The sequence below is a fragment of the Podarcis vaucheri genome (genome assembly GCF_965113315.1).
Source record: "Podarcis vaucheri genome assembly, chromosome: 2".
NCBI classification, from domain to species: Eukaryota; Metazoa; Chordata; class Lepidosauria; order Squamata; family Lacertidae; genus Podarcis; species Podarcis vaucheri.
The window spans coordinates 36,258,078-36,273,827 of NC_138760.1; the positions used below are offsets into that span (position 1 = coordinate 36,258,078).

Consider the following 15,750-nt stretch of genomic DNA (forward strand, 5'->3'; position numbering starts at 1 on the left):
GGGCAGCCCATTTCCCACCTGGCTCATAAGTTATTATTTTGATTTTAGGTGGGGATGGGGAGTCATTCCTTGCACAGATATAGATATCAGAAACGTAGGGAAATGTGTCATGCATTTCTCTTCAAGATTTAAATACTACAACTGCTACAAAATAAGTCATGTTACCAGAACAGTATTTGAGTAGAAAATGACTTGGAGGATGAAAACCAATCTCCTACTGGGGCAGTATTTTGACATAACCCACCAGGGGCACTGACTTGGACTCCAGGTTAAGGGTGCCCAATGGCGTCCACGACATAACATGATGTCATGTTGCGGCGGCAGCACAGCGGCGCTTCCGAGGCTTTGTGGGGTCTCAGAGGAAACATACGAGGATTCACAAGACCTCCAACGCAACTTCTGGTTTCTGCTGGAAATCATGTTCCGAGGCTTTGTAGGAACACGGAATGTGAGTGCCCTGGCACCCAGGTCCCTGTAGAACTGGCGCCTATGTAAGCCATTGTTATGTGAACACAGGTGGTTGTATCCAGTGCTACTGTTCTGCAATGGACTTCCCCTCGCACAACAGAACTTCCTCTTCCGTTCCTCTCCCCTGCAGTCCCCCATGCCCCCACAAAATCTACTCTGGATCAGATTTTGGGGGGGTGTCGAGAGAGGAGAGGAAGTTCCAGTGTATAAGTGGAATGCTGCTTGCATTGCATTGCATACAACCCATGGTTCATTATCTAATTTGACAGAAACTAAAGGAGCAGACAAGACTGGAAACCAGCACTGCAACTTTAAGCTATACTGTAGCAGTAAAGAAAGTATGACATGAGCCACTGATGTGCCAGATGTAACCTCAAGGGCAGCAACAACAAAAATAAACACATTCCTTTTACAGACATGGAAAAAAAATGGATTAAGAATATACTGGGAGGCAGAAAGGAATGATGAACTGAAAGGAAGTTTTTCTCAATACTCGATGGAATGGTACATTACTGGGCATCTTTCACAGCTGCAAGATCCTTTATTTCCCAATCCCTGCATTTGACGTCTTTCTCCAACTCCAAGTTTCTTGCTTCTGCCATTTTCAATGATTCTGACACTTCTGTCCCAGCCTCTTTCAAAGCCTCCAGTTCTTTGGTCAACAGCTTCACCTTTCAAAGGAGAACAAAAAGGCACATGGGCTGTGTCTGCATCTCACACAAAGCCAAACCAAGGCTTAGTCAGATTTGGGGAACCTCCAGTCTGCAGGCCAACCCTGGCTCACCACGGTATCAAATTTAGCCCACACAACCATTTAAAAAACAAACACCCGCCTGCCAATTGGCTGATGTCACACTGGTGACAGCTATTGGCGGGGAGGGACGCTTTGGTTCTGCACTGGCTCTGTGTTTCTGTACCCTAACTGGGAACTGGCACACACAGCCAAAGCAGAAGGATTTAACCCTTGTTCATCAGCTAATGAACAGGGAATAAATCCTGCTAAGTGCAGCTGCGCCCACTTGTTCGCTCAATTGGAAAAGATACATGCAGCCAAAGCTCAAAGTGGGGCTGTTTGAAAGCCCTTTTGCAAACAGTTTCACACTAGTCTTTAATCCTCCAGTTTTCAGAAGTTCAAAGAGCAGTACAGGGCTGTTAGCAAAATGGCTTTCAAACATCCCTGCACTGAGCTTTGAAGCCCCAACATACAGACATAGTTAACTGCTCATGAAAGCTGGCACATCCTAATAAAAAAACATGGTTTAAAGTGGGCTTATAACATACAGTTTTGCTAACTATGGTTTTGTACGATGTCTGAATTGACAGTCAGTAGTTATGGCATTTAACCTCATAATGTTCCATGGAAAAACAGGCCATAGGTTCCATTGATCACTTATTGTCTATACATCACAAAACACACTAAATAGAAGTAATAGAATGTACATTGATTGATTGATTGATTGATTGATTGTTTATTTTTGCTGTGTACATTTCAAATTTTGAGGGCACATTTACCTTAAGCTCATGAGATAGAACTAAATTGCTCATTTCATCCACTTTCCGTCGAAACTCATGCTCTCTTTTTTTCATTTCTGAATCAAATTCCGCTAGCAGTTCCTGAAATGAAGTTGACGAAACAAAGACTGAAGTAATTCTGGGGGTGAGAAACAGTGGATGAGGAGGTGGATAAAGGAGTAAGTGGAGGGCAAAGGAGGCATCTGCAATGAGGGTGTCTGGGCAACATACCCAGTGGCAAGTTTAAATTTACAAAATTGAAAAGAGTTATAAGAGAAGCCAATGATGAGAAGGATCTTTAACTTTTTATGAACATAAGTATTCAACAAACAAACCTGAAGAAGACGAAACTTTCTGGGACTCCTTAAGGGAACTAATAATGTTCCTTTTGCCATACATTCAAAACATAAGCAAGACAGAGAGAGACTAGTATAAATTAGGGCTGCAAGCATTCAATAATTTAATCTGTAAATTATCAATTAAAAATTTAGATTAGGGGCAATTTTAATGGATGAGGCTGTGAGATGAAAACTCATTTATTTATTGCAGCTTTTTAAATTCCAGTTGTGTGTTTTTAAGTCTTCCTTTTATTATTATTATTATTACTATTATGAAAATAAAAAAGAAACAATAAAAAAATAATAAAAGTTCACCTTTTCTCTAGGAGGTAGCTTTTGTTTATTTTTATTTTTTATACCTTCTTCAGTATCTCAAAAATACTTCTATAGATAAATTTGGATTATACCTAGAATGTAATTTATAATCTTAAAGTGTCCTGAAATCAACTGATATAGGATATATAAACTTTTTTAAAAAAATAAAGAATCAATTTAAATAATCAATTACAGTGGTGCCTCGCAAGACAAAATTAATTCGTTCCGCGAGTTTTTTCGTCTAGCGAATTTTTCGTCTTGCGAAGCACGGTGTCGGAAAAGTTTTGGAAAAGCTTCAAAAATCACCAAAAACCTCAAAAAAGGCTACCACACCGCGTTCTATGAGTTGCTCCTCGAAGTCAAGTCGCAACTGTATTAACGGTGTTAAGAAAAAGGAAACAAACTTGCAAAAAACGCAAGACGTTTTCGTTTTGCGAAGCAAGCCCATAGGGAAATTCGTCTTGCGAAGCAGCTCAAAAACCGCAAAACCCTTTCGTCTAGAGAGTTTTTCGTCTTGCGAGGCATTCGTCTTGCGGGGCACCACTGTTAATCAATTGATAGCCCTGTTGGTTGTTACATACAAATCTGGAAGGAAGATAACCCTGAAATTAGAGAAGTAGGGACTGATGCCGGAGGCTAGGGTGTTTATTTAGCCTTCACAACTGAGTAAAGCTGCTCTTGATTTATAGTTCTGACCTTCTTGAGATTTCAAGGTTGGCAAATTTAGCACAACATTTTGGCTCTACCCCTGTGGAAAGAATTTTACACCATCTCATTTTACTAGACACAATCTTACCAATTTTCCCAAGGGGAGGCTGCCAATGCGAGAAGATAACCAAAAACATAAATGCCACCTGATACCTAGAATGGGAAAGCAATTTCAGTACTGCTCATTAATTGCACATTACTTTTAATGTCAGACTAGGCAGGGGGAACTAGATGCCTGGGGAAAATTAAGTAACTGTAGAGTATAATGAACTCTCATCTGTCTGTAGGAATGGCAACAAAAAATAAAATCTATTTATCTCATTTATTAAACATACTGTACCTGTCTTTGCAAAGCAAGCTCACATTCTACTTCCTGCAGTTTTCTCTCCAGTTGCTGCTTCATATCCCCATATTCCTGAAGATGCTGATTGATATCAGAGTCCTTAGAACTAAAAATAAAAATCCAGTGACATCACATTAAGTATGGCTACAAAAATAATAGTTTTAAAAATAAGCACCCTTCAATAAGAAGTTGTGGACTGAATTAAAACTAAGTTTAATAAGTTATTGTGTTTTGGAAGAACAACGGCAACATGTAGTGTGCACTTGAGCAAATACTAATTTCTATTCACATGCTCTTGAATCAAAATGGCCTCCCCCTAATTGCAAATGTGTCTGTACACATTAATTTGCCTGAAAGAATAAGAGTATGGCACAAGCACCGATCTAAGCTATTTACCTATTTAAATAGTATAAGCAAGTATTATGTAATAAAGTGTCTCATATATGCACCCAGGAATCCTGCCACAATCCAACAGGTAGCAACAGATCTGATAAGATATCTCATACCTTGAAAAGCAGAAAGATTATAGCCAAGGAAGACCCAGGATCACAATGGCCTACATTGCACGTGAAATTCTCTACATCTACAGTATGTAATAGGGACGCGGGTGGCGCTGTGGGCTAAAGCCTCAACGCCTAGGGCTTGCCGATCGAAAGGTCGGCGGTTCGAATCCCCGCGGCGGGGTGCGCTCCCGCTGTTCGGTCCCAGCGCCTGCCCACCTAGCAGTTCGAAAGCACCCCCGGGTGCAAGTAGATAAATAGGTACCGCTTACCAGCGGGAAGGTAAACGGCGTTCCGTGTGCGGCTCTGGCTCGCCAGAGCAGCGATGTCACGCTGGCCACGTGACCCGGAAGTGTCCCCGGACAGCGCTGGCCCCCGGCCAATAAATGTGAGATGGGCGCACAAACCCCAGAGTCTGTCAAGACTGGCCCGTTCGGGCAGGGGTACCTTTACCTTTACCTTTACAGTATGTAATGGTTTGAGGCAGCTGCATACAAGACAAAACCAATGCACAATTGCCTCAAGAAAATGGAGTAGTACAGACATTCTGTTTAGAGGGTTTGATTACAATACCCTCTAAAAAGAGATTCATATTTTTTGCGGCATAAGCATTCATTCACGAACCAGTGTACACTCTGTACGATATGCTAAGTGTTAACAGCAGTTGGAAAGTCCTTATATACAAACAAAAAAGTGGGTAAACAGGGGGACAAAGAGGCAATGGATAAGATCAGGAGTCCATGCTACTGACTGCTCCACCCCCCATGTGGAAGGGGAACCATCTTCCAATTTCTTTATGGCAAAGACACAAAGTAGAATCAGCAGGATAGCTCAGCCGGTAGAGCATGAGACTCTTAATCTCAGAGATGTGGGTTCTAGCCCCACCTTGGCCAAAAAATTCCTGCATTGCTGGAGGGTGGACTAGATGACCTGCATGGTCCCTTCCAACTCTACAATTCCATTATTCTAAGCAGGATTACTACCAGAATGAGGTACAGAGAGAATCAAGGCTTCGATCTAGAAGGCTGAATTTCTGTCATAGCGACACAGCACTGGATCCCTCTTACCTGTGAAGCCGCTCCAACTCTAACTGGTGTTCTTTAAGCTTTTGATGGTATTGGTATTGCAGAGACTCTTGCTTTTTTGTTTCCTTGGCAAGTGTTTGCTGCAGCTTATTCACTTGTATTCTAAGATCACTAACCTCTGCCTCTTTAGCATTTTCAACCATTTTCAACTGTATAAACAAGCGTTCATAGCGTTCCAGCTCTCTATCTCTCTCCTCTAAGACTCTAAGGTTATAGGTGAAATCTTCCTTTAAACTGTTGAATTTCCTATGCATTTCTTGAAGCTGCTTTCTGGTTTCATGCAGTGATGTTTTCTGAAAATGGATTTGATGAGCTTGGAGCTCTTTCAGTTCTTTTTCTTTACAAATAAGAAGGTCATTCAACTCTTTCTCTGTATGGGGCATCATTGAACCTGAAAAAGAAAACCATTCATTAGGGCAGAGGATGGCATTTTATTTTTATTTTTGTATCAATCTATTCTTCTTGTTGTTTATTTACTTATACAAATATTTTTATCCTGCCCTAATGCTTTTACCCAGTATGATAATCCCCACCTGGCAGGAAATAGCTGGGTGGTAGTGGTTTCAAGAGTGTAATGGTCTGCATTGAGAAAGGGTTCAGCTCCTGCTTCCTGCTTCCAATCATAACCCACATCTTTATACAGATTAGCCAGAGCTCAAATTGAGTCTGTTGCTATCACATCTCATTTTACTCATAGCATGGTATTTTTTTGTGTCATTTTTGACAGATTATTCCATCTGCAAATGCCATGCAGAACAGAAACAATTGAATCAGACAAATCCAATGGTAGCTCTTTAATCTTTTCAAATGCAAAATAAGGTTTTCAGATCAGACAGTCTAATAAAACATCTCCAATGAGCGTACAGTACAGCAGGCATATTTTTTAAATACAGATCCCACCACTGCCTGATTAATGCTATATTTGTACTATTTCACTCTCCCACCAGTGGAGGACAGGATGCAGTTCACTGAACTGAAGTAAATACTGTAGTACCAAAAATTGTGGGATTACTCCTGTTTACTCTTTTCCGTGTTACAATGAGTTAATATTTCACATAATAAAAATAACTTTAAAATTATGCAGGATTATTAAGTATAATTTAGGAAGGGTTACTGAACTAAACGAGGGGACGTGGGTGGTGCTGTGGGTAAAACCTCAGCACCTTGGACTTGCCGATCGTCAGGTTGGCAGTTCGAATCCCCGCGGCGGGGTGCGCTCCTGTTGCTCGGTCCCAGCGCATGCCAACCTAGCAATTCGAAAGCACCCCCGGGTGCAAGTAGATAAATAGGGACCGCTTACTAGCGGGAAGGTAAACGGCGTTTCCGTGTGCTGCGCTGGCTCGCCAGATGCAGCTTGTCATGCTGGCCACGTGACCCGGAAGTGTCTGCGGACAGCGCTGGCCCCCGGCCTCTTAAGTGAGATGGGCGCACAACCCTAGAGTCTGGCAAGACTGGCCCGAACAGGCAGGGGTACCTTTACCTTTTACTGAACTAAACAACCATTGTAGATAAATATTATGCTACATATACATAAGGGAAAATATATCAATAGGTGGGACAGAGTTTTTATTGTTGGTTTATTATTTTATTGCTGGCCTAGGTGGTGGGGCCCAGACTCACCAGCTCTACTGAAGAGGCTCCTCCTCGCCCAGCTGTGAGGCGTGAAGGCCATTTCTTGCAAGGCCCTTTCCACCTGGCCTAGGCGGCAGGGCCCAGACTCACCCAGCCATACCAGGTTAAATATGTATTCTGTACTTGACCTCCTTTGTAATGTTTTATTTTGAAATCTTTAAGATAATGTTTTAGTTTTTTGTTATGTTGCTTTGACTGTATACTCTATATTTGACTTTCTTCAGATTGTTTTATTTATGTTTTATTGAGTGAATAAGCTGTAAACCGATTTGAGATTTTTCTTAAAAATATAAAGCGGTATAGAAATTAAATAAATTGTATTCTAGTAAAGTAGTAACGTATAAAGTCACCAACCTTATTTCTTAAAGGTTAACAGGTGTCTGCTGTTAACAGATGTATGACAAGCAAAAAAAAAATGCAGCAAGTGAAGCTTTCATCAGCATGGAAATAAAGCGATAGGGACAGTTTCACTTGCATTCTATCTTGCTACTAAAAAAAAACCTAGCTGAGGAATTGTGTTTCTTTTATGCTTAGATTCGGGGAATCGACGTTTTATTTGAGATTGAGACAATTGAAAACGCAGATAGGAAAGAGCCTCTGAAAGAATCACCAGTCCCACCTCCAGAAGAAAGAAAGGAGTAGAAAAAAAGAGGACCCCACAGTGTGGGAAAGACTTTCCAGACCCAAGAGAAGGTCTCCTTCAAGGGGGGGGGGGTTAACGCACAGAACAAAGCAGCTCCCACGAGATAATTATACAAAGTTTATTTCCACCGGGGGGGGGGTGTGATTCTAAAAATTAAGGCAACACTGACACCATCTACTGCTCCTTCCCTTCCTGGAATAGAAATCATACTTTGCTAGCTGAGGCTCTTTTCTTCTTAAAGAGCTTTGTGTTCAGAGTAAATTTACTATCGCATCTTTTTTGTATGCTAAACTTGTAAACAATATATAAAGAAGGAACTAGTTCTAAGAGCATTAATCTATTACTATTTTAAGAAGCTGGCATTGTTATAAAGCTGAAAAAGGGCAAACTGGCCTACGTAGCCCCAATTAGGCTAAAATATTCCAACCAGTCCTGATCACAAGGACCATACAAAATTAATCCCATTTGTCTTAATGGAAGAAATGGGCAGAGCATTCCTATACTCATACTATGCTGGGGAGGGAAGAGAAGCACCACCACTGTGCTGGTGGAAACAGTTGTGTATCCAATGTGTGTTTACCATGGAAGGAGAAGGTGAAAAACAAAAGCAGAAACTACAAAAAACACAAAAAAAACCAGCAGGTACATTGCATGTCCCTGGAAACACCACCACAGCCCACCAAACCAGGAAGCACACCAGTGACAATGGCCACATGTCAAAAAGAGGGACCCGCCCCACGCGGGCCAAGTTTGAGCAATGACAGCAGTCACTTCACCATACGCCCTTCACACTAGAAATGGATAGAACTAGGTAGTGGCCATATACATAGGCAGTGGAGCCCTATGGTACTGTTTGTCAAAGTAGCGACTAATGCTCTCGTGCGACTGCTGGTTTGGCAAAACAGTTTCTCTCCCCACCACCACCACCCTCAATGAAAGGCGCACAAACACGCTGAAGCAACATGCAAGGGAAGCCTATGGTGCAATTTGCAAGACAGGCACAAACATGCTCCAGGCCCTTCCTATTTCAAATTCCCCCATGAGCAAAGTATCCTGTTCTGCCCTGCTACCTCCAGTTGCCAGAATGGAGCGCAAGGGTTGCATGCTTGTGTCTGGAGCCCTGAGGCAGAGAATACCCATTAAAGAGTTCAAGTCCAGACACAAAAATGTCGTGAGCATTAAATATGCATCATGCGAGACCGGAGAGATAAAAGACCCATGCCCTACACCCTACTATCTGTGTTATGGCCTCTTTCTGTGGGGGCTTAAATAATAGATTGGGAGCTAGTTTCTACCATACCCTATGCTCTGTCAAGAAGGCACAGTTGCCAGTGATGGGTGACCTTTTGTTGTTGTTGTTGTTGTTGTTAATGAAGTCAATGAGAGCGAAGTGTCTTTGATCAGGTCTGGGGCTGGTGTAGAGTTGTGCCATTAACAAGAGCATGGCCAGGGACTGCAGCATACAGTATAACTGTACCCCCCACTTCATGCTACCCATGTCCCACGCATGACTTTGCCTCATTTTGTCATGCATACCCCCCCTTCCAGGGCCAGATTTAGGTTTGATGAGGCCCTAAGCTACTGAAGGTAATGGGGCCCTTTATATGTCCAGCTGCCCTTTGTCAACAACATATTGTCACAGTTTTTTGTGTTGAATATATCCTATATGGTAATTTATGGACCTGATAGATATCTAAAGCCATTTGCACATAACAAAATATGTCTTTTATCAAAGCAATTGTTGAACTGAAACACAATTAAAAAGAAGTATATTAGTTATTTTATATTTTGGTAATGTACATCCAGTTTTTTCCCCTTTACTTTTTTGGGGGCCCCCAAGAGAGTGGGGCTATAGCTTGTGTAGCTTATACGTAAATTCGGAACTGCCCCCTTCCCCTATGTCTGTGCTTCCTAGGATGATGGGTTTTAGCAAACCACACAAACCGCCTAAAATCCCCCCCCCCCTTCTCCAAACCTGTATCTTATGCCTCACTAGACTGGCGATGAAAACACCCAGCCCACCCTTCTCGTACTGCAACCACCCCTTTCCTTGCACGAACCCAGCAGGTTCCAAGAAGCGGCTCAATCTCGGCAACGGCGAAGCCCCCGTTTCCTTAGAAACCACAGCGGCTGGTGCGACGTGAAAATGCTTCCTTCCGGCAACCGGCGCTTCGGGCCGTTGGGACCGGCCTTCGCTCCTCTCCGGTCGTAGCCTGTTGCGTTCTCCGCGGAAGCAACAGTAACTTCCCCTAGTCCCGCAAGACACACAGCCGAGGGCCCACGCTTCCTATCCTACCCTTTCCAGCTTCCACCAGTGTTGGGATATCCCCACTGTCCCCTTCCTATAATGATCCCCAAGGGATGTTGGCGGCGCTGCCTTTCGTAGTTCTTCGCTCAGGCATGGCCAAACTTGGCCCCCCACCTCTTTTTGGACTACAACTCCCATCACCCCTAGCTAACAGGACCAGTGGTCAGGGGTTGTGGGAATTGTAGTCCCAAAACAGCTGGAGGGTCAAGTTTGGCCACCGCAGCCTGCATTTCCTTTTCTGCCGAGGACCAGGCTCGAAAAGGCGCTGCTCAGGCAATTAGCAGTTGCGTGAAAGGCTTTTAAAAAGCAAATAGCGGCGTTGAAGGCTTGATGCAGGTCGGGACCCTCGCTTGTGTCCCCTACAGGGGCTTTAACATTACCTATACACTTCCTCCACATACAGTACTGCTGTCGTGTTTTCATTGAGCTATATATACATTTCTGCCTTCTCTAAAAAAACAACAAAAAACACACACATTACAATGAAGAAATATTAAGGGAACCAGGTCAAGCCAGTTCAGTTCTAAACGAGGATGCATTTGTTTTGGGTAAAGCAGTCACACCCCACACACAAACTCTGCCCTACGATTCTCATGCGCCCCCCCCCCCTCTCCTCTTGTCTACGTGAAGCTTGGAGCAACACAGGAAGTTGGATTTAAACACTCATCGTTTTCGTCAGCCCCAGTGACCTCCCTGACTGGAACAGCATGACTAGTTTCCCGTAATAAATGTTAACATGTTTAAACAGTGTGCAGAGTTTGACGGGCTGGGGAAAAAATATGTTCTCGTTCATTATTTTAATACAAGGGCAGAGAGTTAGGGGAGCTTTGGCAGGGAGGAGAGGAAACATGTTTTCAGAAACACTAATTTATTTGTTTTGCAAAGTCTTTGTATCCTGCCCTGCCCTAAATCATACAGATTTGGAAGGCAAGTAACAAATATAAAATCACAATAAAACATAAAAGAGCCTGCTGGATCAAGCTAATGACCCATCTAGTCCAGCATCCTGTTCTCACAGTGGCCTGTGGGAAACTCACCAGCAGGACCTGAACATAGGAGTTCTCTATCTTCTTGCGGTTTCCAGCAACTGGTGTTCAGATGCATCTCTGCTTGTGATGGTAGAGACAGAGCATATCCATCATGGTAGCAGTCGAAATAAATAAATTGTCCAGTAGCACCTTAGAGACGAGCTAAGTATGTTCTGGGTATAAGCTTTTGTGTAGTCTCTTAAAGTGCTACTGGAATTTATTTCTTTTATTTCAACTGCGTCAGACCAACACGGCTACCTACCTGAATCTAGCATCATGGTAGCAGCCAGTGATAGACTTATGAATTGGGATTCTTTGGGGAAAGCCATTACTGTTTAAAGAGGTATGATACTGCTTTAAATGTGTAGTGCATATGGGGGCCTTACTGAAATATGCATAGAACTGCAGCATTAAATCACAATACCACTAGCATATTTTATTCTTACTGGCTTTTTTAGCCTTTGGGTTATTATATTGCTGTAATAATTTTTTCAAGGGCATTTTTTCAAAAGCTCTCACAGAGCTACAAATCAGCTATACTATACATCAGTCTCTCTGTCTCTCTGTCTCATAACCAAGAGACAGGAGAAACTGAGGACTAATTTTGGAATCTGCAATAAACTCTGGTTGATTTAACATTTCCCAGATGCCCACAGATATGTTGTTTGCTTAGCTGCTGCAGAAAATATACATTTTAAAACATTATGAACACATCGAACAGTTCTTGGGTAATAGAAGTGTGATGTTTGGTCTTGTCTCTCACAGTTACCAAATTCCAGAACAACTAAAAAAAACCAAAACACAGACTATGTACACATTAGCATCTTAAAACACAGTGATCTGCATTTCAATTCACATTTGCACGTTGTTGTACATACCGGAGAGAAGGCAGGCATGGCTTTATCCAATGCACTCTTACCTGTTTGGTTTCCCTGAGCCTGCAACTCCTATTCATGAAGCTGGCATCTGCGCATGCACAAGGGCTATCTGAAAAGTACACACTGCTGCTTGACATCAAAGTGAATGTGGATTATGTTTTCAAATCAGTTAGAAGCTAGTTTGAGGGAAACATATCAAGCAGCAGTATTTCTAAAGAAACTAGATATGGATTGTGGCTAACAACCTGGGTACGCGATTTCAAAAATCAGCGGTAGGAGGAATTCAGTGAAGCCAGAGTAAATGGTAATGTGTACACAGCCTCACTGTGAGGCATGGTGTGAACAATATATTATGCAAAAATATACAGAAATAATATTTGCCGATATGTTTCAGATCCCAGTGTGAAGTAGATCTTGGAACGGCAAGCTGTACTGGGCTACATTTTATGCAGACTGCCATTCATATTTTTACCGTTGTATCATTCTTCTCCCCTTCGTAGCCTTGTTGTGGTCGTGGCGAAGGGGATTGAATAACTCCAAGAAGCTCTGAGCTATGCCATGCAGGGCTACCCAAGACAGACAGGTCATAGCCGAGAGTTTAGACTAAATGTGATACACCTGGAGAAGGAACTGGCAAACCACCCCAGCATTTTGCCAAGAAAACATAACAAAGGAGAAGCTTTGAGAAGAAAGTGAGAGTTTCCTAGGCATGCTCTGGTTCATGGGGTCACGGAGAGTTGAACACGACTAAGATGACTAAGCAATAAAATCATTCTTCTAAGGCTACCCCAAGTTATGGAAAGGGTCTTGTAATATGAAATGCCTGTTTTGTTACCTGTTACTGTTACCTGAAATAAATTAATACAATTTAAAACATGTTTGGAAACTACAGCTAACGCAAAATGTGGTGATCAATTTGTTAACTCAGCTGAATTCAAACTGCACACATTTTAGATCTGGAAGGCCATAATATGAAGTTTGGTGGGCATGCATGTCTTTGGTATGGGAAAGCTAAAATATATAAGAGCTTCATGAACCATGTTATTATGAGAAATCTGTATAGAGTCTGAGAGAAACATAAAAACTTGTTGAAAAGGAAAACACCCCATGGTTATTGCCAACAGAAGCAAATACAATTACAATTAATTACAATTAAGAGAATAAATATGAAGAGACAGTGGGCAATTTATAGGGATTTGTTAGATTTTTCAGGGAGTGAACCCAGATTAAAACCAATGGAAGAAGTAAGGGAACCAGATGTCCCCGGTCCCCGGGGACAGTCCCCGGATTCACCAATCTGTTGCCGGACAAAATCTGTCCCCGGAATGTCCCCAGATTTTAATTAATGTTCCCGGATTTATGCCTGGGGACTTCCGGCAAGGCAACATGGGGGGCGCCATGGCAGCAAGCAGCACTAGAGGTCCCGGCCATGTCAAAGTTCCTGCGGCCTGCCCTTTTTCTGTCATGGGAGAGACAGGTACCCACCCACCCACTGTATCTGTACTTTCCAGAAACAATTTAAGACATTTTTGTTTCAGCAAGTTTTACCAGTGAGACAAAAAGTTCTCTCCTTTGGTGTTCATTTTGCATTGTTCTTCAACTTATCTTCTGTTGTTTTTGTAGTTTTAAAGACTATTTTGAGCAGTTTTATGGTATGTTTGCAAACATCCTTAAAACATATGTTAAAGGTAATAATAATAATAATAATAATAATAATAATGTTATAATGGCATTAACTACCAATGAGAACATAAGTGAATCCAAATTGTATTTAACAGCATACAGTCTCTATATTTATTATAGACAATTATTTCAATGCGATCATTTCTCTTTTCTCTGATCCATAAATACCAGTGCTAAAATGAAGCCAATGTAAATCTAGGCCAGCCTCTATCATACAGTAAACGGGCATTTATTGCAAAGGTATAGAGAGATGCATTTATGCATTTATCAGGAGTATGTTTGAGAATCCGTGAAGAGAGAAATAAACAAGAGTTACAGTCAAGCCATGTTAGAACTGAAGAAGACTTCCTGTAGTTCTTTCTAGCTGATTTGCATGTGTCCAGTTGACTGAACTCAACCTGCCAGAACCAGATTAAGTAGGTCACTTTCAAACAGTGAGTCAACAAAAATATCTTGCCATGCACTGTGGAGGGCTGCATCTCTGGTGCTCTCACTGTACTACCATATCTGCCTTCCTGAGAGCACGTATTCTTTCTGTTTCTGTCAATAACATAGCATGGCACAACCTTTTAGAAGATAATATTGCACTATAAATTCCAACAGAGTCGTGATGTGGAATGGAAAGGAATGGGGTATAGCTTTGGAACACAACAAATCTTAACCAGAACTAACAAGGATTTAAAAATGTGACTTTCTCTACAGCAGCTGAGCCAGATAACCAGATAGGAAGACAGATAGATCTGGTAGCCGGCTGGTTATTGGGCATTAAAACATGTCACAACTGGTAAAATTGGTACAGGCTAAGGAGCATAATTAAATTAGGATGAAGGCTTTCTCCTTCCCCCCTAGACCAACCTCTTAATGCTGTTCTGCTTGATCAATAACTGCAATCCACTTAGGAACTGCAAGCCAGCCTCACTAATTAGCCGAGGGCTGAGGTGACTCTGACATGCCTCCCTTGGCACCTCTTGGGCTGCTGAACTGTGTGGAGTCTGGGAATTGAAGTCAGTTCCATGGGTTTGAGCCAAAATGAGGTTGCCTGATATGGGTATGAGGCGGGTGGTGATTATCTCTCATCTCATTAAGGATTAGATATCTACACGAGTGGAAGGCTATTTAGATAGCAGTTAAATAAGACTTATTGCTGCAGAACCTTTGTTAATTAATAACACTGCATTCCTTTCTTCTTCCAAGAGCTCAAGCCTTGTTGTCTTGAAATTTCTTTGCTTGTATGAAAATAATCGTGTAACTGGAGGAAGGAACCAAAAGGCATTTTGTCTGATTGTCTGCTAGGAAGCTGAATGTATCATCCATCCATCCATCAATTTAAGAACTGCGTGAAATAAGCACGAAGCAGATTTACTGCAAAAAAAAAAAAGGAGTACTTGCAGGGTAGTAATGATGACTCACATGCATGAGGTAATTTACGCTCTGACAGAGTCAAACACATCCTTCTCACTTGCAACATGCAGCCACGGCTGAAAGGAAAGGTACTTTCCTATCCATTGTCCTGTTAACTTCCTTCATTGTGGCAGTGGTTATGAAAAGTCTAAACAATTTTAATCAAGAACTTTCTCAAACCAGGAATCCCCAGTTGTTTTTATCTTGATGGGCGATCCTGAGCATGTCTACTCAGAACTAAGACTAATTAGGCTCAATGGACCTTATTCCTGTCAATATGTACAGGATTTCAGTCTAACAGTACAACTCTATTCCCTTCACTTTTCTTTAAGCAACACAGAACTTTAAAATCATACACCATAAAACTTTTCCTCAGATGAAGGAAATGTATATTATTAGCTAGGGGTTTCCCTTTCACCCTGTGTAGAACTGTAGCAAGTGTAGGCAGAGGAATCAACCGTGTTCATTGGTATTTTATTTCTCTTGGTGACTCTTATCTCTTAGTATAGAGCAGGGGTGCCCAAACTTTTTTCAAAGAGGGCCAGATTTGATGAAGTGAACATGCGTTTACGATTTTACCCCAAACTTGTTGAGCTTTATTTTAGAATTAAAGTTGTTGGGCTTTTTTTTGGATTGAAGTTGTTCAGTTTGTTTTAAGATTGAAGTTGTTCAGCTTTTTTTTGGAAATAAACTGCCACAGGAGCCGGATTAGACCCCCAAAACAGATTTTGGACATGCCTGGTGTAGAGGAAGGATGGAGACTCCCCAGGCTCGACATACGTTGCTGGACGATAGCTCCCATAATTCCTTTCCATGGGGTATGCTGGCTGGGGTTGATGAGAGTTAGTCTGCCAACATCTGGAGGGTCAATTTTCCCACCCATATATGATCTTATTCTCTGGATTATC

At 42.0% G+C, this 15,750-nt stretch overlaps 1 protein-coding gene across 8 annotated transcripts in view; it reads right to left on the reverse strand.

The window, feature by feature from the left end:
- CCDC57 (coiled-coil domain containing 57) overlaps positions 1-9,729 on the reverse strand; it is a 49,763-nt gene extending 40,034 nt beyond the window's left edge. Inside the window, exons 1-5 of one of the 8 annotated variants that reach the window (XR_014216470.1) lie at positions 6,890-7,068; positions 5,252-5,660; positions 3,682-3,790; positions 1,981-2,082; positions 982-1,139 (exon numbers count right to left, since the gene is read on the reverse strand). Coding sequence is in view for 6 of the 8 variants with exons in the window: in XM_082211034.1 (XP_082067160.1) it covers positions 982-1,139; positions 1,981-2,082; positions 3,682-3,790; positions 5,252-5,660; positions 6,890-6,941 (830 nt within the window). In the remaining 2 variants the exon portion in view is untranslated. Of the gene's footprint in view, positions 1-981; positions 1,140-1,980; positions 2,083-2,315; positions 2,381-3,429; positions 3,495-3,681; positions 3,793-4,190; positions 4,282-5,251; positions 5,661-6,889; positions 7,072-9,519 lie in introns of those variants that run through there. The other 7 variants (XR_014216471.1, XM_082211030.1, XM_082211031.1 and 4 more) reach the window with 7 other exon arrangements.
- Between the last annotated feature and the right edge of the window lie 6,021 nt (positions 9,730-15,750).